The sequence below is a fragment of the Heterodontus francisci genome, chromosome 1 (genome assembly GCF_036365525.1).
Source record: "Heterodontus francisci isolate sHetFra1 chromosome 1, sHetFra1.hap1, whole genome shotgun sequence".
NCBI lineage: Eukaryota > Metazoa > Chordata > Chondrichthyes > Heterodontiformes > Heterodontidae > Heterodontus > Heterodontus francisci.
The window spans coordinates 11,847,278-11,872,154 of record NC_090371.1 but is presented as its reverse complement, the minus strand read 5'-3'; the positions used below and the strand labels follow the sequence as shown (position 1 = coordinate 11,872,154).

At 43.6% G+C, this 24,877-nt stretch overlaps 1 protein-coding gene across 2 annotated transcripts in view; it reads left to right on the top strand.

Moving 5' to 3' along the window:
- LOC137367712 (rab11 family-interacting protein 1-like) overlaps positions 1-22,037 on the top strand; it is a 146,053-nt gene extending 124,016 nt beyond the window's left edge. For both annotated transcript variants that reach the window (XM_068028668.1, XM_068028667.1), the window contains exons 5-6: positions 13,551-13,731; positions 19,585-22,037. In XM_068028668.1, coding sequence (XP_067884769.1) covers positions 13,551-13,731; positions 19,585-19,806 — 403 coding nt within the window. In that variant the 3' untranslated portion in view covers positions 19,807-22,037. The remainder of the gene's footprint in view (positions 1-13,550; positions 13,732-19,584) is intronic.
- Positions 22,038-24,877: the final 2,840 nt, after the last annotated feature.

The following is a 24,877-nucleotide window of genomic DNA, read 5'->3' as shown; positions in this document are numbered from 1 at the left end:
GACATGATAGAGGTTTATAAGATGATCAGGGGAATAGATAGGGTAGACAGTCAGAAACTTTTTCCCCGGGTGGAGCAAAGCGTTACAAGGGGTCATAAATTTAAGGTGAAGGGTGGGAGATATAAGGGGGATGTCAGGGGAAGGTTCTTTACCCAGAGAGTGGTCGAGGCATGGAATGCCTTGCCCGGGGAAGTTGTTGAGTCAGAAACTTTAGGGACTTTCAAAAGGCTTTTGGATAGGTATATGGATAAAGGAGAATGATGGGGTATAGATTAAATTGTCCTTGACAGAGGACAAAGGATCGGCACAACATTGTGGGCCGAAGGGCCTGTTCTGTGCTCTATGTTCTATGTTCTATGTTCTATGTTCTATGTTCTGTTAGCTTAAAGGGGCAGAATGTATTTGACAGTTTCTCATTTGATTACAAGCCGTACCGCAACATGAGTCAGTGCCACGAGGAGGTTAAGAAGCAAACACAAGGGAAGTTGCAAGTCATATTCCAATGTCATTGCATTATTTGCATATGACAGCGCAATGGTGCTATTGATGGACTGCTGTTCTTCCCTAAACCAAAATAGGTGTTTGGAAAATACTTTTTAATTTTGTGAAGAGTGAAGTGTAATGGTTTTGTTACTATACTAATAATCCAGAGATCGAGAGTTCAAATCCTAGCAGGACAGTTTGAGATTTTGAATTCAGTTCAAAAAAAAATCTGGAAAGAAAAAGCTGGTGCCAGGAAAAGAGACCATGATGTTGTTGGATTGTCGTAAAAACCCAACAGGTTCACTGATGTCCTTTGCATAGGGAAACCTGATCTAGCCTAAAAGTCACTCCAGTCCCAACCTTGTGGTTTATTCTTAACTGCCTTAGCAAGACAATCAGTTGTAGAAAACTGCTACCAGTGGTTCAAGAAGGCAGCCCACCACCACCACCTTCTCAGGGCAACTAGGGATGGGCAATAAATGCTGCCCTTGCCAATGAAACCCACATCCTGAGAGTGAATAATGGAAAAAATCCTCTAACTATACTCTCAGTATTCAAATAGGCCAGCACCTTCATTGTTGCTAGTAAATACATTCCTTTATAAGTGGCTGCCCCAGAGAATGACATTCATCATCTGTCTAGGCACTAGGCAGTGGAATTTCCTCCCTAAAACCTTCCGGCCCTCTACCACCCTTTCCTCCTTTTAAGATGCTGCTTTAAAACTTACCTTTTTGACCAAGCTTTTGGTCACCTGTCCTAATATCTCATGTAGCTCAGCGTCAAATTTTATTTGATGGTTGCTCATGTTAAGTGTCTTTGGAGCCTTTACTATGTCAAAAGTGCTATATAAATGCATCTGTCCAAACTTGTGCAGTGTATTGTGGTTTGGGGCTGCAACCTTCCAATGCCCAAAACCAGCCCAGGAGGGGCTTTGACCTCTTTTAAGTTTATGAACATAGGACCAAGAATAGACTTGGAAGCTAATTTTGTCATATATTAATATATATGAATATATAATATAGAAATAAATCCCAATTCACTTTTCTTCATCTTTGGACTTGGACTTGTATATCTCCTGTTTTACAGATAGGTCCCTGAGCAAATTAATAATTTTGAGGTGGTGCAATGACTTGTTATTGTGCAAGAACCCATAAATAGTGGGGAAGTGAATGTTTAATCTGCTTTTCATGTGTTGGTTGAGGAGTAATTGTTGCATAAAACTCGCAGTTCTTTTATTTGAACACACAATAGTAATCAGAAAGAGGTTCAGCTTAATTCTTTTTTTTCATTCATTCATGGGATGTGGGTGTCGCTGGCCAGGCCAGCATTTATTGCCCATCCCTAATTGCCCTTGAGAAGGTGGTGGTGAGCTGCCTTCTTGAACCGTTGCAGTCCATGTGGGGTAGGTACACCCATAGTGCTGTTAGGAAGGGAGTTCCTGCCTTCCTTCCTTATTCCAATTCCTTATCTGAAGGTCGGCAATGCAGTATTCTCTTGGTACTACACTGATACCCTGGACTATGCGCTGAAGTCATAGTTATACAGCACAGAAACAGGCCCTTCGGCCCATTGTGTTAATGCCGGCCATCAAGCACCTAACTATTCTAATCCCATTTTCCAGCACTTGGCCCGTAGCCTTGTTTGCTATGGCGTTTCAAGTGCTTATCTAAATACTACTTAAATGTTGTGAGGGTTCCTGCCTCAACCACCTCTTCAGGCAGTGTGTTCCAGATACCAACCACCCTCTGGGTAAAAACATTTTTCCTCAAATACCCTCTAAACTTCCTGCCCCTTACCTTAAATCTATGTCCCCTGGTTATTGACACCTCCACTAAGGGAAAACGTTTCTTCCTGTCTACCCTATCAATGCCCCTCATAATTTTGTGTACCTCATTCATGAACCCCTCAGCCTCCTCTGCTCTAAGGAAAACAACCCTAGCCTTTTCAGTCTCTCTTCATAGCTGAAATGCTCCAGCCCAGGCGATATCCTGGTGAATCTCCTCTGTACCCTCTCCAGTGCAATCACATCCCTCCTATAGTGTGGTGCCCAGAACTGTGCACAGTACTCCAGCTGTGGCCTAAGTAGTGTTTTATACAGCTCCATCATAACCTCCCTGCTCTTATATGCTATGCCTCGGCTAATAAAGGCAAGTATCCCATAAGCCTTCCTAACCACCTTATCTACCTGTGCTGCTGTCTTCGGTGATCTATGGACAGGTGCACCAAGGTCCCTCAGACCTTCTGTAATTCCTAGGGTTCTACCGTCCATTGTATATTCCCTTGCCTTGTTAGTCCTCCCAAAATGCATCACCTCACACTTCTCAGGATTAAATTCCATTTGCCACTGCTCCGCCCATCTTACCAGCCTATCTACATCGTTCTGTAATTTAAGGCTTTCCTCTTCACTATTTACGACACCACCAATTTCGCATCATCTGTGAACTTACTTATCATACCTCCTATATTCATGTCTAAATCATTAATGTACACTACAAACAGCAAGGGTCCCAGCACCGATCCCTGTGGTACACCACTGGTCACAGGCTTCCACTCGCAAAAACAGCCCTCAACCATCACCCTCTGCCTCCTGCCACTAAGCCAATTTTGGATCCAATTTGCCAAGTTGTCCTGGATGCCATGGGCTCTTACCTTCTTAACCAATCTCCCATGCAGGACCTTATCAAAAGCCTTACTGAAGTCCATGTAGACTACATCAACTGCTTTACCCTCATCTACACATCTAGTCACCGGCTAGAAATATTCAATCAAGTTAGTTAGACACGATCTCCCCCTGACAAAGCCATGCTGACTATCCCTGATTAATCCCTGCCTCTCCTGTCCCTCAGAATTTTTTCCAATAGTTTCCCAACCACTGGTCTTAGACTCACTGGCCTTTAATTACCTGGTTTATCCCTGCTATCCTACTTGAATAATGGTACCACATTCGCTGTCCTCCAGTCCCCTGGTATCTCTCCTGTGGCCAGAAGGATTTGAAAATTTGTGTCAGAACCCCTGCAATCTCCTCCCTTGCCTCACATGACAGCCTGGGATGCATCTAATCCGGGCCTGGGGATTTATCCACTTTTAAGCCTGCTAAAACAGCTAATACCTCTTCCCTTTCAATGCTGATATGTTCAAATATATCACAACCCCCTCCCTGATCTCTACACCTACATCATCCTTCTCCATAGTGAACAGATGCAAAATAATCATTTAAAAGCTCACCTATGTCCTCTGGCTCCACACACACATTGCCACTTTGGTCCCTAATGGGCCCTACTGTTTCCCTGGTTATCCTTTTGCCCTTAATATACTTATAAAACGCCTTAGGACTTTTAGTTTAGTTTAGAGATACAGCACTGAAACAGGCCCTTCGGCCCACCGAGTCTGTGCCGACCATCAACCACCCATTTATACTAATCCTACACTAATTCCATATTCCTACCACATCCCCACCTGTCCCTATATTTCCCTACCACCTACCTATACTAGGGGCAATTTATAATGGCCAATTTACCTATCAACATGCAAGTCTTTGGCATGTGGGAGGAAACCGGAGCACCCGGAGAAAACCCACGCAGACACATGGAGAACTTGCAAACTCCACACAGGCAGTATCCAGAATTGAACCCGGGTCGCTGGAGCTGTGAGGCTGCGGTGCTAAGCACTGTGCCGCCCGCGCCTTTATCTTGCCCGTCAGTGTTTTTTCATGTCCCCTCTTCGCTCTCCTAATTACTTTCTTAAGTACCCCCCTACACTTTCTATACACTTCTAGTGCCTCCGCTGTTTTCAGCACTCCGAATCTGCCATAAGCCTCCTTTTTTTCCTGATCCAACCCTCTATATCCCTTGACATCCAGGGTTCCCTGGACTTGTTGGTCCTATCCTTCACCTTAACGGGTACATGTTGGCTCTGAACGCTCACTATTTCCTCTGTGATTGACTCCCACTGGCCTGATGTAGACTTTCCTACAAGTAGCTGCTCCCAGTCCACTTTGGCCAGATCCTGTTTTATCACATTGAAATTGGCTTTCCCCCAATTCAGTACCTTGATTTCCTGCCCGTCTTTGTCCTTTTCCATAACTACCTTAATCTTAGAGTTAAGGTCACTATCCCCGAAATGCCCACCTACTGACACTTCTACCACTTGTCCAGCTTCATTCCCTAGGATTAGGTCCAGTACTGCCCCTTCTCTTGTAGGATTTTCTACGTACTGGCTCAAAAAGCTCTCCTGTATGCATTTTAAGAATTCCTCCCCTTTAAGCCTTTTGCACTAAGACTATTCCAGTTGATATTAGGAAAGTTGAAATCCCCTATTATTATTTGTACTAGAATGGTCTTGAACTGACAACCTGACAATGCTTACATTTGTGTTAATATGAAACCAAAGCAGTCACTTATTTTAATTGTTAAAAATACTGACCCCACCACTGAAATTTAGAATGGACGAATGCCTGCGCCCATGGCTTGAGGTTATCTATAACTCTGCAGTGTGTTCAGATTTCAGTATTGTGCCTCACAGTAAAATCACAACTTCAGAACCAAATGGACAAATTCAGCAGCTGATATTGTACTGTGTGGACAGAGAAAACTAAAAGTAGATTCTATAACTAGGAGTGGAGTTTTGCTTTTTGTGCCTCTGATCCTGGGGCGACAGGGACAGTTTTGTTTCTGAATTGAACTTTACTCTTCTGCTGCAAAGTCTCAAAAAAACATTTTTGTCGACTCCCAAATGAGTCAGTCCTGATCTCTGGAAAGAAGCAGTCACGAGGGTAATTGGCAGTCACAGCCTCCATTCCACTTCAGCAATGATGTTTCTTTTAATGTCAGGAGACAGCTCACCTCCAAACTGGGCCAGTGACTGTTTCCATTTCCCATACCAGTCATACTTGTGGCCTATCTGAGAGGCATTACCGGTTTGATGATGAAATAGCTGCACTTTACCTTGTGATGTATTGTAACACTGAACATGAGTCATTCAATGTCTTTCTCTTGTCCCCCTGCCCCCCCACCCACCCCCCCCCCCCCCCCCCCCCCCGACCCTCCAATCCTCAGTGGGTCCCTGCACTGTGATACTGAACCAAGCAGAACCTCAAAAGTAGTAATCCCTGGAGTACTCCCAGTATCACGCGCAAGTGAGTTTAGAAATAGGAGGATAGAGCAAATGACTGTGTGGCTGGAAGGATGGTGCAGGAGGGAGGGCTTTAGATTCCTGGGGCACTGGTACCAACTTTGGAGAAGGTGGGACCTGTACAGGCCAGATGGGTAACACCTAAACAGAGCTGGGACCAATTTCTTTGCGGGGCAATTTGTTAGTGCTATTGGGGAGGATTTAAATTAACTTGGCAGGGGTGTGGGAACCAGAAGGAAATATCAGAGAGGAATACCAAGGTGCACAGAATACTCTGATAGATAGCACTTGAGAATAGTAAGCTATAGGTGGGATCAGAGTAAGGGAGAAAGTAATAAAGTCAAGGTTAATGTGCATGTATGTGAATGCACGGAGTGTGGTTAATAAGATTGGTGAGTTACAGATGCAGATTGACTTGTGGAAATATGATGTGTCTATAACAGAGATCTGGCTCAAAGAAAGGCAAGACTGGGTGTTAAATATTCCTGGATACAGGTGTTCAGGAAAGCTAGAACAGGAAGAAAAGGGGGAGGAGTGGCAATATTAAGGAGAGCATTGCAGTGCTGGAGAGAGAGGATATTCCAAAGGGGTCAAGGACAGAATCTATTTGGCTTGAGCTACGTAACAAAAAAGATGCAAATACATTGCTCGGTGTAGTCTATAGGCCACCAACTAGTGGAAAGGATGAAGAGGAACAAATTTGCAAGGAAATTACAGAGAGATGCAAGAATTCAGATTTCTGGGACATTAGGACCAGTTCTGGGTAAGGTGTGACCTGAACAGGACTGGGACAAATATCCTTGCAGGAAGGTTTGCTGGTGCTGTTGGGGATGGTTTAAATTAGATCGGCAGGGGGATGGGAACCTGAGCGCAGTCTTAGACAGGACAATTTCAGGGCAGGGAACAGGACGCAGAAAATTAGCAAGTTACTCTAAAAGACAGAAGAAGCAAAGGTTAAAAAGTGTTCAACACAGGAATTTGGCAGTGTTAAAGGGTATTTATTTAAATGCAAGGAGTATAGTAAATAAAGCTGATGAGTTGAGGGCACATGGCAACATGATATTGTTGCTATAACGGTAACTTGGCTTAAAGAGGAGCAACAATGGCAGCTCAACATCCCTAGATATGGAGTTTTCAGAGATGATAAAGAGGGAGATAAAAAAGGAAGCGGTGTAGCATTATTAGTTAAGGAATCAATAACAGCTTTGAGGAGGGATGATATGCTAAATGAGTCATCAAACGAGGCCATATCAGTGGAGCTCAAATAAAAAAAGGGGCAGCTACATTACTGGGAGTGTACTATAGACCCCCAAATGGTGAGAGGGAGATAGAAGAACAAATGTGTAGGCAGATTTCTGAGTGCAAAAACTTTAAGGCAATAATAGTTGGGGATTTCAACTACCCCAATATCAACTGGGATACAGTGTGAAGGGCACAGAGGGGGGACAAAATTCTTGAACCGCATTCAAGAGAACTTTTTTAGCCAGCACGTAACAAGCCCAACGGGAGGGGGCGCAATTCTCAATTTAGTCTTCAGAAATGAAGCTGGGCAAGTGGATGAAGTAACAGGGTGACCGTTTTGCAGATGGTGACCATAATACAGTTAGTTTTAGCATAATCGTGGAAAGGGACAAAGATAGAACGGAAACAAAGGTTCCAAATTGGGAGATGGCAAATTTTACGAAACTGAGAGGTGACCTGGCAGAAGTGGACTGGATACAGCTACTTGAAGGAAAATCAGTGGCAAACCAGTGGGAGGCATTCAAGAGCAAGATACTACGGGCACAGTGTAGACCTGTCCCCACAAAGATTAAGGGTGGTACTGCCAAATCTAGAGCCCCCTGGTTATCTAGAAGCTTACAGGGTAAGTTAAAGCAAACAAAGAAAGCTTATGACGATCACAAATATCTTAATACTTTAAAAAGCCTAGGGGAGTATAGAAAGTGTAGGGGTGAAGTAAAAAGGGAAATTAGAAAAGCAAAGAGAGGACATGAAAAATTATTGGCTGGTAAAATCAAGGAAAACCCAAAGATGTTTTATCAGTACATTAAGAGTACAGGGATAACTAAGGAAAGGGTAGGGCCTGTCAGAGATGTACAGGGGAACTTATGCGTGGATGCAGAAGATGTAGGCAGGGTTCTTAATGAGTTTTTTGTCTCTGTCTTTACAAAGAAGAGGGTTGTTGCAGACATTGCAGTTAAAGAGGAAGAGTGTGAAATATTAGATACGATAAGCATAATGAGAGAGGAAGTGCTTGAGGGTCTGACATCCCTGAAAGTGGATAAAATGCCAGGACTGGATGGATTGCATCCCTGGTTGTTAAAGGAAGCCAGGGAGGAAATAGCGGATGCGCTGAGGATCATCTTCAAATCCTCACTAGATACAGGTAAGGTATCAGACTGGTCAGTAAAATGAAAGCCCAGACAGGGGAAGGTGAGATCCAGAATTGGCTTACTGACAGGAAACGAAGGGTAGTAGTCGACTGGTGTTTTTGTGAATGGAAAGCGGTTTCTAGTGGTGTTCCACAGGCTGTGTTGGGTCCCTTGCTGTTTCTGGTATATATTAATGATTTAGACTTAAATGTGGGAGGCATGATTGGGAAATTTTCTGATGACACAAAAATTGGCCGTGTAGTTAATAGTGAGGAGGAAAGCCGTGGACTCCAGAATGATATCAATGTCTTGGTTGAGTTGGCGGAAAAGTGGCAAATGGAATTCAATCCAGACAAGTGTAAGGTAATGCCTTTAGGGAGGGCAAATAAAGCAGAGAATATACAATAAACGGGAAGATACTGAGAGGGATAAAAGACGTGAGAGATCTTGGAGTGCCTATCCATGGGTCCCTGAAGATGGCAGGACAGGTGGATAGAGTGGTGGCGAATGCATCTAATGCTTTCCTTTATTGGCAGAAGTATAGAGTACAAAAGCAGGAATGTGATGCTGGAACTGCATGGAGCATTGGTTAGGTTACAGTTGGAGTATTGCGTACAGTTCTGGTCACCACGTTACAGAAAGGACATAATTGCTCTGGAGAGAGTGCAGAGGAGATTTACAAGAATGTTGCCAGGGCAACATGTTACTGCTATGAGGAAAGATTGGATAGGCTAGGGTTGTTTTCCCTGGAACTGAGGAGGTTGAGGGGTGACTTGATTGAGGTGCACAAAATTATGAGGGGCCTTGATAGAGTGGACAGAAAGGACCTGCTTCCTCTGGCGGGGCGGTCAGTTACCAGGGGGCACAGATTTAAGCTGATTGGTAGAAGGATTAAAGGGGACACGAGGGGAAATTTTTTCACCCAGATGGTGGTGGATGTCTGGAATTCGCTGCCAGGAATGGTGGTGGATGCAGAGACCCTCAATTCTTTTAAAAGGTACCTGGACATGTACCTGAAAGTGCTGTAACCTGCAGGGCTATGGATCAGGTGCTGGAAGGTGGGATTAGTTTGGGTGGATAGTTTATTCGGCCGGTGCAGACACGATGTGCTGAATGGCCTCCAGCTGTGCCGTACTTTTTCTATGGTTCTAATTATAGAGTAGTTATAATGGGGACTTTAATTATTCAAACATAGACTGGGATAGTAGTAGTGTAACGGGCAGTGAGGGGCAAGTGTTCCTAGAACGTGTTCAGGAAAATTTTCTACAGCAGTATGTTTCCAGTCCAATGAGACCTGGACCTGGTTCTTGGGATTGAGTTGGGGCAAGTGGATCAAATATCAGTAGGAGAATATTGAGTGGACAGTGATCATTGTATCATAAGGTTTACGTTGGTTATGGAAAAGGACAAAGAACAGTCTAGAGTAAGAATAATTAACTGGGGGAAAGCCAACTTCAATGGGGTAAGAGTGGATCTGGGCCGAATAAATTGGAATCAAAGATTGGTAGGAAAAACAATAGCTGAATAATGGGATATTTTCAAAGAAGAGATAGTTGGGGCACAGTCAAGGTATATTCCCTCGAAGGGGAAAGGTAGGGCAAAGGTAGCTCCCTGGATGACAAAAGAGATAGAGATGAAGATCATGTCAGGCAGATAATACAATGGAGAACCAGACCAAATATAGAAGGTTCAGAGGGGAAGTGAAAAAGCAAATAAGAGAAACAATGAGAGAATATGAAAAGAAACTGGCAGCTAACATAAAAGGGAATCCCAGTCTTCTATAGACATATAAATAGTAAAACGGTGGTAAAAGGTGGAGTAGGGCCAATTAGGGACCAAAAGGGGGATTTACACATGGAGGCAGGGGAATAACTGAGGTATTAAATGAGTACTTTGCATCTGTCTTTATCAAGGAAGAAGATGCTACCCAGGCCACAGTGAAAGAGGAGGCAATTAATACATTAGAAGGATTTAAAATTGATAAGGAGGTGATATTAGATAGGCTGTCTATACTTAAAGTTGATAAAACACCAGGGCCAGATGAGATGCATCCAAGCATACTGAGGGAAGTGAGAGTGAAATTGCAGAGGCACTGGCCATAATTTTCCAGACTTCCATAGACTCGGGTGTGTCAAAGCACCGGAGAACTTGAGTATTGCTGAAAACGGAGATGTTTTGTCAAAGGTTTTCATCTTGAATTCATCAGGACATCTTGCAAGAATACCAATGTAAGGGAGGCTGCAAATTTAGACTACATGAGAAGAGTGTGCTGATTGGTTGGCAAGTGGAGTATGGTGGAGAGTCATGGTGAATGCACCAGTTTATGGTGACTGATGGTTAACTGCCAAGCTTTGTTTGAAATTTAAACCAGGAAACTTAACTGTGGTCAAGGCATAGCCCTGAGGAATGAACCAGCGAATTCTCCATGGCAACGCCTCTACCAATCAGAGTCCACTTCCCAGCCCAATCAGCACACTTTTCTCATAGTATAAATTTGTTGCTTCCCTTACATTGGTATTCTTGCGAGTTGTCCTGCTGAGTGCAAGACGAAAAGCTTCGACAAAAAAAGCGTCAGCAATACTCAAGTGCTGTACTATCAAACGACTATTTGTATGACTGGAGAAATGCTAATATTGCATCCTCGTTCAAAAAAGATGTAAAGATAAGCCAAGCAACTACAAGCCAGTCAGTTTAACTTCGGTGGTGGGGAAAATTCTAGAAACTATAATTCGGGACTAAATTAATTGTCACATGGACAAATTTGGGTGAATTAAAGAACACCAGCACAGATTTGTTAAGGGGAAATCATGTTAAACTAACTTGCTGGAGTTTTCTAGAGAGGGTTGATGAGGGCAGTGCTGTTGATGGAATGTACATGGACTTTCAAAAGGCATTTGATACAGCATGGCACAATAGACTTGTGAGCAAAATTATAGCTCATGGAATAAAAGGGACAGTAACAACAAGGATATGAAATTGGCTGAGTGACAGGAAACAAATGGATGTATTTCGGGCTGGAGGAAGGTTTGTAGTAGAGCTCCCCAGGGATCAGTGTTGGACCCTTGCTTTTCCTGATATATATTAATGACTTAGATCTTGGTGTACAGGGCACAATTTCAAAGTTTGCAGATAATACTAAACTTGGAAGCATTGTGAACTGTGAGGAAGATAGCGTAGAACTTCAAAAGGACATAGACAAGTTGGTGGAATGGGCAGACAAGTGACAGATGAAGTTCAATGCAGAGAAATGTGAAGTGATTCATTTTGGTAGGAAGAACATGCAGAGAGAATATAAAATAAAGGGTACAATTCTAAAGGGGGTGCAGGAGCAGAGGGACCTGGGTGTATATGTGCATAAGTCATTGAAGGTGGAAGGATAGGTTGAGAGAGCGGTTAATAAAGCATCCTGGGCTTTATTAATAGGGGCATAGAGTACAAGAGCAAGGAGGTTATGTTGAACTTGTATAAGACACTAGTTTGGCCTCAGCTGGAGTATTGCGTTCTGTCTGGGTGCCGCACTTTAGGAAAGATGTGAAGACATTGGAGAGAATGCGGAAAAGATTCAGGCATGAGGAACTTCAGTTCTGAACATAGATTGGAGAAGCTAGAACTGTTTTCCTTGGAGAAGAGAAGGTTGAGAGAAGATTTGATAGGTATTCAAAATCATGGGTCTGGACAGAATGGATGGGGAAAAGCTGCTCCCACTTGTAAAAGGATAGAGAACGAGAGGGCACAGATTTAAAGTGATTGGCAAAAGAAGCAAAAGCAACATGAGGAAAAACGTTTTCAGGCAGAGAGTGGTTAGGCTCTGGAATGCACTGCCTGAGAGTGAAGAAGGTTCAAGTGAGGCCTTCAAAAAGGAATTAAACTGTTACCTGAAAAGAGAGAATGTGCAGGATTAGGGGGAGAAGGAAGGGGAATGGCATTAGATGAATTGCTCATTCGAAGAGCCAGTGCAAACATGATGGGCTGAATGGCCTCCTTCTGTGCTGTAACAATTCTGTGATATAGACCAAGAAAACTGAGCAAAACTACATTTAATCTCTGTGCCTGTGCGGGAGGGAAGGGAAAGGTTAGTCTATCCTTTATCAGAATCCAGTGACTTCTGCTGGAAAGTGTATCTGGTTTAGTTGCGGGGAGATAGCTTAGGATGAGGAGAGGACCGGCCTTGGCTGTAATGCTTCCTTTGCAGTTCAATAGCTTGCCGATGCTCACTGTCTGAGATAACACATTTACAGATAGACAAGGTGAAGGTAACTTGTGTGTGTGGAACTAAATTAGGAACATAAGTAGGCCATTTAGCCACTAGGGCCTGTTCTGCCATTCAGTTGGATCATGGCTGATCTGGATCTCAACTCCAACTGTAGCCATCTTGATGCCCTTACCTACAAAAAATTATCAATCTTGAACTTGAAAGCTCCAAATGATACCCAGCATCCTCAGCCCTTAGGGGGTACAGTTTCAGATTTCCATTACCTTTTGTGTGATGGAGTGCTTCCTGACATCACCCCTGAATGGCCGAGCTCTCATTTTAAGGTTATGTCCCATCACTCTTGATACTGTCACAAGATGAAATGGTTTCTCTGTATGTACCCTATCAAACATAGATACGTAGAAATATTCACGGCATATAAGGAGGCCATTCAGCTGGTAGTGTCTGTGCCAGTTCTAAAAGAGTCATCCAGTCTAATCCCACCTTCCAGTTCTTGGTCTGTAGCCTTTAGGCTATACATACCTCAAGTGCATATTCAAGTTTTTTTTTAAAATGTGATAAAGACTTCTGCCTCTACTATCTTTTCAATGAAAACTCCCAATGCCCTCTGGGTGAAAAAAATGCTCCTTAATTCCCCTCTAATCCTTTTACCAAGTAATTTAAATCTGTGCCCCCTGGATTTTGACCTCTCTGCTAAGGGAAAAAAAAGTCCTTCCTATCCAGAGGCCCTTCATAATTTTATACATCTCAATTAAATCTCCCCTCGCCCTCCTCTCTTCCAAAGATACCAACCCTACCCTATCCAAAATAAAAACAGAAAATTTGGGAAATATTCAGGACTGGCAGCATCTGTGGAGAGAAAAACAGTTAACGTTTTAGGTCTGTGACCTTTCATCTTATCCAATCTTCCTAATAGTTAAAATTCTCCATTCCTGGAAACACCTTTGTAAATTTTCTCTCTACCCTCCCTAGTGTGATCACATCCTTCCTGTGATGCAGTGGCCGAACTGTTTGCAGTACTCTAGCTCTGGTCTAACTACCAATCCTTTAACATTTTAAATTAGTGCATCTAGGAAAAAGAGCAAAAATTAGAAGGGTAGAAAAACACATAAGGTTTCCAGAATATCTCTGGCCTCTCATAGAAAGTGAAGGCGGGTTGGGCTGATGTATGCTGTCTGCAAACACTCACTGTGTAGTGTTGAAGTGAGGTAGTGGAAGTCTGCTGGTTGCTGAGGATCTGTATCCCAGCAAGTGTCTTTGGGAGGCCAAATTAGATTCATTTTTAAAAAGGGTTTTCATTCTGTACAGTTGTAGCATGTTGCATGTGTGACTTTCTTTCTTTTCTCCAACAGCCCTCATCCCGTGAAGCCGATCAGCAGCACCGTGGCAGAGACTACGGAGAAGAAATCTGGTCGGTTGGGTATTGGCAGCACCCTGAGCAGTGGGCTCGAGAAACTGAAGAATGTGACTACAGGAAGTATCAGCCCCATCAGGTCGCCAGCACCCGGTCACGAGGAGCAGGAAGCAGTAAAGGTAATTGGAGAACTTGGGTTCCAACATCCATGCATTGATTGCCCACCATGTGGGTTGAGGAAAGCACTTATGCAACTGCCGTGTGACGTATATGAACCACTATACATAGAAATGTATGTCCACATTATGCTGCATCCATATTTAGTTCACAAAACTCAGACTTGAAGTTCCTTTCACATTTGTGCTCAGAGAGATGTGTGACCAGAGCCTAAACTAATTGTGTGGCTTAAAAGATAGCAAAATTCAGGGTGTAAGTGAGTTACATACTTCTGTCCATTACATCTTTTGTCTGGCAGAATCTCCACTCTCAAAACTGACCATGCCTTTGATTTTCAGACGCAAGTATCCTCCAACTGCACTTGTTTGGGCGGAGGTGGCGGGGCGGGGGGGATTGGCGGTGGTGGGGAGGTGGTTCTGTAAACATTGTGACCAGATTTTCAGAAGCACCAGGAAACAGCTTCATGTGCTTAACTACAAATGTATGAGCATTTTTGAAGAAAGATTATCCACCCGCAGAGCTGCTCTGTACTTTCTATGGTTGCAGGTTTGGAAGGTGCTGTCGAAGGAGCCTTGGTGAGTTGCTGCAGTGCATCTTATGACCACTAGGGCCTGTTTCGCCATTCAGTTGAATCATGGCTGATCTGTACCTCAACTCCAACTGTACCCATCATTGATCTATATCCCTTGATACCCTTACCCAACAAATTCCCTGGATAAGCTACATCCCAGAGTGTTGAAGGAAGTGGTTATCAAGATAGTGGATGCATTGGTGGTTATCTTTCAAAATTCTATAGATGCTGGAAAGGTTTCTGCTGGCTGGCAAGTAGCAAATGTAATTCCACAGTTTAATAAAGGAGGTGGAGATAAAACGGGGAACTATAGACCTGTCAGTTTAACGTCAGTAGAAGGGAAAATGTTAGATTCTATTATAAGGAATGTGATAATTAGACACCTGGAAACTGATGATATGATTGGGCAGAGCAAAAATGGATTTATGAAAGGATGTTCATGTTTGACAAACCTGTTAAGAGTTTTTTGAGGATGTTACTTGCAGCATAGATAAAGCAGAACCAGTGGATGTGGTGTATTTGGATTTTCAGAACGCTTTTGATAAGGTCCCACACAGGTTAGTAAACAAAATTAGAGCACATGGGATTTGGGGTAATATACTGCAATGGATTGAGAATCGGTTAACACAGAAAACAGAGTAGGAATGGCAGGACTGTCCTATGAAGAGTGATTGAGGAAACTGGGCCTGTATTCTCTAGAATTTCAAAGAATGAGAGTTGATCTCATTGAAACCTACAAAATACTTAAAGGGATAGACAGGATAGATATAGGAAAGATGTTTACCCTGGTTGGGGAGTCGAGAACCAGGAACACAATTTCAAAATAAGGAGAAGCCACTTAGGACAGAGATGAGGAGAAATTTCTTTCCTCAGAGGGTTGTGACTCTTTGGAATTCTCTACCCCAGAGGGCTGTAGAAGCTCAGTTATTGAGTATGTTTAAAGCAGAGATTTATAGATTTCTAAATACCAATGACATAAAGGGATATGGGGATAGTGTGGGAAAAATGCATTGAAGTGAATGATCAGCCATGATCGTATTGAATGGTGGAGCAGGCTCGATGGGCTGAATGGCCTACTCCTGCTCCTATGTTCCTAATAACTAGGTCATTCTCAGGATGGCAGGCTGTTACTAGTGGGGTACCGCAAGGATCAGTGCTGGGGCCACAGCTGCTCATAATCTATATAAATGATGTGGGGACCAAATGTAATATTTCCAAATTTGCTGATGACACAAAGCTAGATGGGAATGTAAGTTGCGAGGCGGATGCAAGGAGGCTTCAAGGCTACTTGAACAAACTGTGAATGGGCAAGAACATGGAATAAGTGTGAAGCTATCCATTCTGTAGAAAAAACAGAAAGACTGAGTATTTCTTAAACGGTGACAGGTTGGGAAGTGTTAATATCCAAAGGGACCTGGGTGTCCTTGTTTATGAGTCACTAAAAGGTGCAGCAAGCAATTAGGAAGGTAAATGGTATGTTGGTCTTTATTGCTTGGGGATTTGAGTACAGGAGTAAAAATGTCTTGCTGCTGCACCTTGATGAGACCACATCTGGAGTATTGTGTACAGTTTTGGTCATCTCAAAGGAAGGATATACTTGCCATAGAGGGACTGCAATGGAGGTTCACCAGACTAATCCCTGGGATGGTCGGATTGTCTTATGAGAAGAGATTGAGGAAACTGGGCTTGTTGAGTTTTAACGAATGAGAGATGCTCTTATTGAAACTTACAAAATTCTTAGAGTGTAACCGGGTGGATGTCAATAGGTTGTTTCCCCTGGCTGGTGAGTCTACAACCAGCTGACATAGTTTCAGAATAAGGGGTGGCCATTTAAGACTGAGATGAAGAGGAATTTTTCCACTCTGAGGGTGATGCATCTTTGGAATTCTCTAACCCAGAGGGTTGTGGAAACTCAATCATAGAGCATGTTCAAGACAGAAATCGATAGCTACCTGGATACTAATGACAGCAAGGGATATGGGGACAGCGTGGGAAAGTGGCGTTGAGGTAAATGATCAGCCATGATCGAACTGAATGGCGGAGCAGGCTCAACAGTCTGAATGGCCTACTGCTGTTCCTGCGTTCCTATATGGTACTGCTGTCACTGTTCGATGTGGAGGGAGTGAACGTTGAAGGTGGTAGATGGGGTGCCGATCAAACAAACTGCTTTGTCCTGGATGGTGTCGAGCTTCTTGAGTGTTGTTGGAGCTGCACTTTTCCAGACAAGTGGAAAGTATTCCATCACATTCCTGACTTGTGTCTTGTAGATGGTGAACAGGATTTAGGGAGTCAGGAGGTGAGTTACTCTGCCTCAGAATTCCCAGTCTTGGACTTTCTCTCGTAACCACAGTATTTATATGGCTGGTCCAGTTCAGTTTCTGGTCAATGGTAAACCCCAGGATCTTGACGGTGGGGAATTCAGCAATGGTAATGCCATTGAATGTCAAAAGGAGATGGTTAGATTCTCTCTTGATGGAGATTGTCATTGCCTGGCATTTCTAAGGCGTGAACGTTATTTGCCACTTATCAGCCCAAGCCTGAATGTGTTTCAGGTCTCGATGCAAATGGACACGGACTGCCAACCAAGAATTATAATTGCAACTGCCAATGCAAAACTTGTCATGTTAAAATTCCAATAGCCGACATTTAGGCCTTCATGTCCCCTTGCAAACATCCTTGAAGTGGAACTTTGGGCATCCAACTGGTCGTCTGGTCCCAGCTACCTCATCATATGGAAGGTCTTTGGGTATGTGACTGTCTTTCATCCTGCAGGCATGTCTGATCCACGGAAGCTGCCTCTATTTGATTATTGCCAACATACTTGGGAGTTCTGCCTTTGAGACGACTGCCGCATTTGTGATTTTGTCCTGACAGGATATACCCATAATGCTTCGCAGACAGCGAAGGTGGAAATTATTGAGCTGCTTCTCCTGGTAGCTGTAAGTAACCCATATTTCACAGCCATACAGCAAGGTGCTGAAAACACAGGCCTTATAAACTATCAGCCTGGTCCTAAGGGTCAGCTTGGTGTTATCCATGCATATTGTGCGAGTCGGCCAGAGGTGGTAGCTGCTTTCCCTATGCGTGTATCGAGCTCTGCATCAAGGGATTGATTGTCTGTCACCATGGACCAAGGTAACAGACTTTGTTAACCACTTCCAGTGGGGTGTTATTTAGTGTGATCAGGGTGTTATTTAGTGTGATCAGGGGTGAAGATGCAACACCTTGTCTCGTGACCACGGTTTTCTTGATGCTTATAGTCAAGGAGAACAGGTTACAGGCTTGGGACAGACAGTCCATGAGTCTTTGTAACTGAGTTTCTGTGTGAACGACTAGTGCAGCATCATCAGCGTAGAGGAGTTCTCTGATCAGGATGCAATATGTTTTTGTCTTCGCTTTCAGCCTTGATAGATTGTAGAGCTTGCCATCTGACCTAGTGTGTAAGTAGACTCCCTCCATATCAGCAGGGAAGGTGAAGGTCAGGACCGAGTATGGTATCAAGGAGCCCTTGCAAAACTGGAGTCAATGGGAATCGGCGGGGAACTCTCCGCTGGTTGGAGTCATACCTAGCACAAAGGAAGATGGTTGTGTTTGTTGGAGGTCAATGATCAATAAGGAATGAAACTGGACGGACCACCTGGCATCGACCTAGGCACCGGAAACGACAACCCCAGCCCTGTCGACCCTGCAAAGTCCTCCTTACTAACATTTGGGGGCTTGTGCCAAAGTTGGGTGAGGTGTCCTATAGACTAGTCAAGCAACAGCCTGACACAGTCATACTCACCGAATCATACCTTACAGACAATGTCCCAGACAAGACCATCACCATCCCTGGCTATGTCCTGTCCCACCAGCAGTCCATGTAGAAATTCAGCAAGACATGGTCAATATCCAGGGTTGGGCTGTTAAGTGGCAAGTAACATTCATGCCAGACAATGACCATCTCCAACAAGAGGGAATCTAACCATCTCTCCTTGACATTCAATGGCATTACAATCGCTGAATCCCCTACTATCAACATCCTGGGGGTTACTATTGACCAGAATGTGAATTGGAGTAGCTATATAAATACCATGGCTACAAGAGCAGGTCAGATGCTAGGAATCCTGCCTCGAGTAACTCACCTCCTGACCTCCCAGTGCCTGTCCACCATCTACAAGGCACAAGTCAGGAGTGTGATGGAATACTCTCCACTTGACTCAATGGGTGCAGCTCCAACAACGCTCGAGAAGCTCAACACCATCCAGGACAAAGCAACCCGTTTGTTTGGCACTCCATCCACCATTTTCAATATTCACTCCCTTCACCACCAAAGCACAGTGGCAGCAGTGTGTACCATCTATAGGATGCACTGTAGCAACTCACAAAGGCTGTTTCGACAGCACCTTTCAAACCCACGACCTCTACCACCTAGAAGGACAAGGGCAGCAGATGCATGGGAACACCACCAGTTACAAGCCGCACACCATCCTGACTTGGAAATATATCACCATTCCTTCATTGTTGCTGGGTCGAAATCCCTTCCTAACTACTGTGGGTGTACCGACACCAGATGGACTGCGGTAGTTCAAGAAGGCAGCTCACCACCACCTTCTCAAGGGCAATTAGGGATGGGCAATAAATGCTGGCCTAGCCAGCGATGCCCACATCCCATAAATGAGTAAAAAAAAAAAATTACCCATCCTTCCAAAACAATAGTCAACATTAGGTTGCACACAGACTATACTGAGGGTATCAGTCCCTGTTGGTTTTAGTCATTTTTATCTCTTTGCCCAATTTCATTTTTTCCCCCTGCTTGTTTTCTTTTCTCCCTTTCTGTATTCGGAAGCTGAGAGGGCTAGCCCTCTGCCAGCTTAAAAATTATTAAAAACACGAAAATGCCCAATTAAACTACCAATAAACCTTGCCCTCAGTTTAATATCTCAATGAAACGAAGGTACCTCTGACAATGCAGCACTCCCTCAATACTGCACTGAAGCCAGGATTGTGTGCTCAAATCCTGGAGTGGGGCTTAGACCACCCCCCACCCCAACAAACTTCTGGGTAGAAGTGCTACAAACTGCGCTAAACTGACACAGTAAAAAAAGGAATAGGAATTCTGGCTGAGAGGCTATTTGCAATGCCTGAACATCTGTCTCAACTGAGGTAAGTAGAGACTAAGGTTAGAATCTGCTTCTGAACTGTGTGGTTTAGTGGTGCATGAGATTGTCAGGAAGGGAGGATTTTCTTATGATGATTTTCCTACTTAGAGTATTTTTTTTTAACCGGGTTCCTCTTATTGCAGGAAATCAAGCCCGAGGATCCAGTGGCACGTTACTATCACCTCACACACGATGAGCTCATCAAAATAATCTTGCAGCAGGAAGTGGACCTGCAGAAGAAGGAGGAGCACGTAAGGGATCTGGAAGAGTACATTGACCAAGTGGTAGTGCAAGTCATGGAGCAAAAGCCCAGCATTCTCCAATCAGTGAGTAGAAAAATGAAGAACAAGGCAGCAAACAAATAAAACAGCATTGTGCCTGACACAATGTGACTGTATGGGTTTCCTCTCTCTATTCTTACACTAGTAAATGCTGAAATCATACACAAATAGTACAACAGATTTAAAGTAATCACTTTCTTGCTGTAAATGGCTCGTCTTTAAATGAATGTCTGAAGACGGAGATTAATGAGGTCAAGAGGTGGGAAAAGGGGAACAAGACTCAATGATACTTTTGGTTGGAATACTGTGTTTTCACAATTGGGACCAGGAGGCAAATGCAACTCCAATTTGTTTGTTGCAACAGGTCGAAGTGAAATAGGGCATCCTGTTCTTAGTGGGCAGCAGTCCGCAGCATAAAACTATAATTAAGCATGGATTGATATCAAATTGGCAATTTTGTTCAGAGGCCACAGAAGGCTGCTGTGGGAAATGAACGTTCAGAAAGAAAAACATTCAGAGCTGGTGCAGTAAGGAGCCTTCCCTACGGTTGAAGCAAAGTTAAATCGAGTTGTACACTGCATTTAATCTGTGCTATATCAATTTCCTGTGCCTTGGCAAGCATGGAACAAGTTCCACAAAATATGTTTAATGTGTTTTTTCATTCATACGCGCCTTCCAGCCAACCTGTCACATACTAATTTTCTCATGCAAAACCCTATCATCTGTAACTTTTTCCCATTTGATTTTGCTGGACAATCTTTTTAATTGTTAGAAATCTGGGAAAATGAACTGTTCTCTATGCAATGTAACTGTTATTGATGCCACAGTATCCTGCTGCAGAACTGATGAAATTCCAAAAGAAAATGAACTTGATGCTTTGCCAGTCCCCATCTCATCCATACACCAGTCAGCACTTAGAGGAACTCCATTCTGGTAACTGCAGTTTCCTGTTATTTCCTGATGGCCTCGTGAGACTTTATTTACAAAAGTAATATTATCCGTCCATTATAATCACTTTGTCACAGTGATTGTTGAGAGCCTGAACTTGTTGCCTTACATCCAGACTAGAGCGCTTTCTAGTAAGGTTCCAAGGATAGCGATTGGAAATGGGAAACTTGCCTGATTTATTTCTCCCCCTCCCTAATCCTTGGGCACCAAGGGTAACTATAGTGTCCTTGATTAAGATCAGCTAGCTGAGCACAACCAAGGGTTGCTGCTGGGATCCTCTGATCTGTATTGCTCAGGTGGTGCATGAGTGGAGGGTGGGTGGGGGAGGGGTGGCTGGCATCTTTCTGATAAATCCCAATTTAATCTTTTGTTTTGAATAAATCTGTCGAGTGGTTGCAGGACCATTTTGATGTTCCTTCTTCACTCCCAGGCTGTGGCTGGGGTCTGTGGTGGTCCACCTCTGTTTCCATTTGCAACATATACGTGTGCACACAATCACAAATGATTGCAAAACACCTCAAAATGAATACTGGCTGGTGGCTGAAAAAGTCAGGAATTTGGTAAATTATATTGTTACGAAGAGAAGCTTTTCCGGTGCTTTATCATCTGTAAGCAAATTCGCAAATGGTTTCACAGGAACAGTGTGTCCCTTGGAAAACAATATAGAGTCACTCAGGAAATCACCATGTTTAAAGCTTCATTTATTTTCCTAAGAGTTGGTTGGTTTCCGTCTTACAGTTGAAGTTTATCTACAAAGATCATTTAAAGCACTGTAAATAAAATATATTTGTTTTTGCCATGCTATTATATTTTGTATATTCCTATCTTGGCTTCCAAAGTGAGTGCACAGGTGTTCTCAAAGCAAATCCATTATGGTAAGCTGGAGGAATAAAAATTTGACAAAAAAAATATGGTTTATTTTTTATGGAATTAAAATGTTTTCACCAATAATTTATTCCATGGATTTACTTTGAAGTGGAAAAGTTTGGAATTGGGTTATTTTTCTCTACTTCATTAGATGCCATTGTGGGTAGGGAGCAACCAATGTACAGAATTTCAACATACTCCTTCCTGCTCAGTCCCATTGTATCGAATCTCAATATACCTAGCCCTTTTTCTACTCAGTCCCAATATAAAGAAAGTCAACAGACCATGCCCCTTTTTTGCTCAGTACGATTGTATAGAATCTCAACATACATTGTTCTATTTTTGAGTGAAGAGAACCCTTGTCTAAACTTTTCCTCCAATTACCTGTTATGTAATTGGTGAAAAATACTGCTTCCAGAAAGTGGAGATGGAGCCTTGAAAATTGCTACTTGTTAATAAAATTGTATCATGAAAAAATAAAAGGAGACTTTTTAATGTTACACGTGAGATTTTTTTTGATAGTTTTTTTGAGGAGACTGGGTGATGCAGTAGGACACTGTCCTTATACTTTTGGAACTTGTGTCCAAATCCAGCCTAGACTGATGAATAAAAATTTCTACCTTCTACATGCAAGGGTTTTATGAAATAAGTTTGGCCAGTCTCAACTCCGTTCCTGTTGTCATGGATCCACGGTACAAAACTAACCGCAAAATTGCATTGTCATAGAGTCGTACAGCATAGAAACAGGCCCTTTCGCCCACCGCGTCCATGCCGACCATAATGCCTCTCTATACTAATCCCACCTGCCTGCATTAATTCCATATCCCTCGATGCCTTTCTCATTCAAGTACCTGTCCAGATGCCTCTTAAATGTTGCTACTGTTCCTGCCTCCACCACCTCCTCTGGCAGTTCATTCCAGATACCCACTATTCTTTGTGAAAAATTTACTCCTTTGATCCCCTTTAAGCCTCCTCCCTCTCACCTTAAATCTATGCCCTCTAGTTTTAGTCACCCCTACCATGGGAAACAGACTCTGGCTATCTACCCTATCTATGCCTATCATAATTTTATATACCTCTATCAGGTCCCCTCTCAGCCTCCTTCGCTCCAGGGAAAACAGACCCAGCCTATCCAATCTCTCTTTATAACTCAAGCTCTCCAAACCAGGCAACATCCTTGTGAATCTTTTCTGCACACTCTCTAGCTTAATCACATCTTTCCTGTAGTGCGGCGACCAGAACTGCACACAGTACTCCAAGTGCGGCCTAACCAACGTTATGTACAACTGTAACAGGACGTCCCAACTCTTGTACTCAATGCCTCGGCCGATGAAGGCAAGCATGCCATACGCCTTCTTCACCACCCTGTCTGTGTTGCCATTTTCAGGGAACTATGTACTTGCACTCCAAGGTTTGATTGCTCAACAACACTCCCCAGAGCCTTGCCATTCATTCATGCTGTCCAACACTCTCACATTATGCACCTTATTCCTCTTTTCTACTTCTGCCCATACCCCTGCCAATTTAGTTTAAACCCTCCCCAATCACACTAGTGAACCTCCCCGCAAGGATATTGGTCCGAATCCTGTTGAGGTGCAACCCACCCCTTTTGAATAGGTGCCTTCTGCCCCAGAATTGGTCCATACTCAATTGCTAGTCTTCTTCAGCCCCATCCACTTCACCAAATCTTGGTTTTTGGTCTCACTGTAATCCATTTGATGATCCTGCATAGCATCCTCAGCCTCCACACATGAAGCCAGTGGTCTGGATGTTTCTGGTTTACCCTCACTCATCTTACTTTTCCTAACCTGTAGAGAGTCACTCCTCCTTCCTCTACCTCTGCCAGTTCTTCCTCCCTCAACGACGACTAATTGTATTTTTCAACAACCCTTTTAAACCTCTTGCTCCAGAAACCCTCTCGCCTTCCTTGTTATGTCAGATTCTCTCCCTCCTGTTGAGATCTTGAGCTGCAGTAAACTCAGAGACACTTCCTGTAAATGTGTTCATAGAATCAAAGTCATTTAGGGCACAGAAGGAGGCCATTTGGCCCACTGAGTCTATGTTAGTTCTCCACAGAGCTCTGCTGTCAGTTCCACTCAATCCCCATAGCCCTGCAAGTCTATTTCTCTCAGGTAGCCATCCAACTTCCTCTTGAAGTCATTAATCTTCTCCGCTTCCACCACCCTTGGGGGCAGCGAGTTCCAGGTCATTACCACCTGCTGCATAAAAAAGTGCTTCCTTATATTCCCCCTGCATCTTTTGCCCAAGTTTAGTCCAAGTCAAAATTCAGTACACAAAACTCCCACATTCTACAGGAGCTGCAGCCAAATTGGTGACCTATATAGTAAAGCTATACATTTCAAGTTTATATTCTGTACTTAAATTTCAGTTAAACTACTCAACTCCTTCCCCATCTAGTCAGAATTCCCACTCTAGCTAAATTCTCCTGATAGTATAGTTTTACTGTGTTCCCATCCTCTCTCTTGGTTCCAAATGATACAACATAGATTAGATGCTTGAGGAAAGTTTCTTTCGGAACAATGGGTTACCTTTAAGGAAGATATGCTTCAGACACAGGCTAGGTACATTCCAGCAAGGGAGAAAGGTAAGGGAACAATAACAGGATGAGGGAGTTAGATATTACGATGAAACAAAAAAGAGGGTGTATGAAGCATATCAGGTGAATCTTTAAAGCGAGAACCAGGCCTTTTTTTTTTAATTCTTCCGTGGGATGTGTGCGTCGCTAACTTGACCAGCATTTATTGCCCATCCCTAATTGCCCTTGAGATAATGGTGAGCTGCCTTCTTGAACCGCTGCAGTCCATATGGGGTAGGTACATCCACAGTGATGTCAGAAAGGGAGTTCTGTGATTTTGACCCAGTGACGGTGAAGGAACGGCATTATAGTTCCAAGTCGGGATGGTGTGTGGCTAGGAGGGAAACTTGCAAGTGGTGGCGTTTCCATTGCATCTGCTGCCCTTATCCTTCGAGGTGGTAGAGGTTGCAGGTTTGGAAAGTGCTGTCAAAGGAACCTTGGTGCGTTGATACAGTGCATCACAGCTGCCACTGTGCGTTGGTGGTGGGAGATGTGAATGGGGTGCCAATCAAGCAGGCTGCTTTGTCCTGTTGAAGGAGCTGGTGCTATTTTCAAAAGGCTGCCATCCCTGCAAACAGTATGACAATAGAATTCACCCCAAACAAATAATGCAGAGTTGACCCCCTTCCCCCACTATACAGTACATAGTGCAGACCCCTTCCGCCCCACCATGCAGTGGAGTTGACCCCTTCCCCCTATACAGTACATACTGCAGAATTAACCCCTTCCCCTTGCCATACAGTA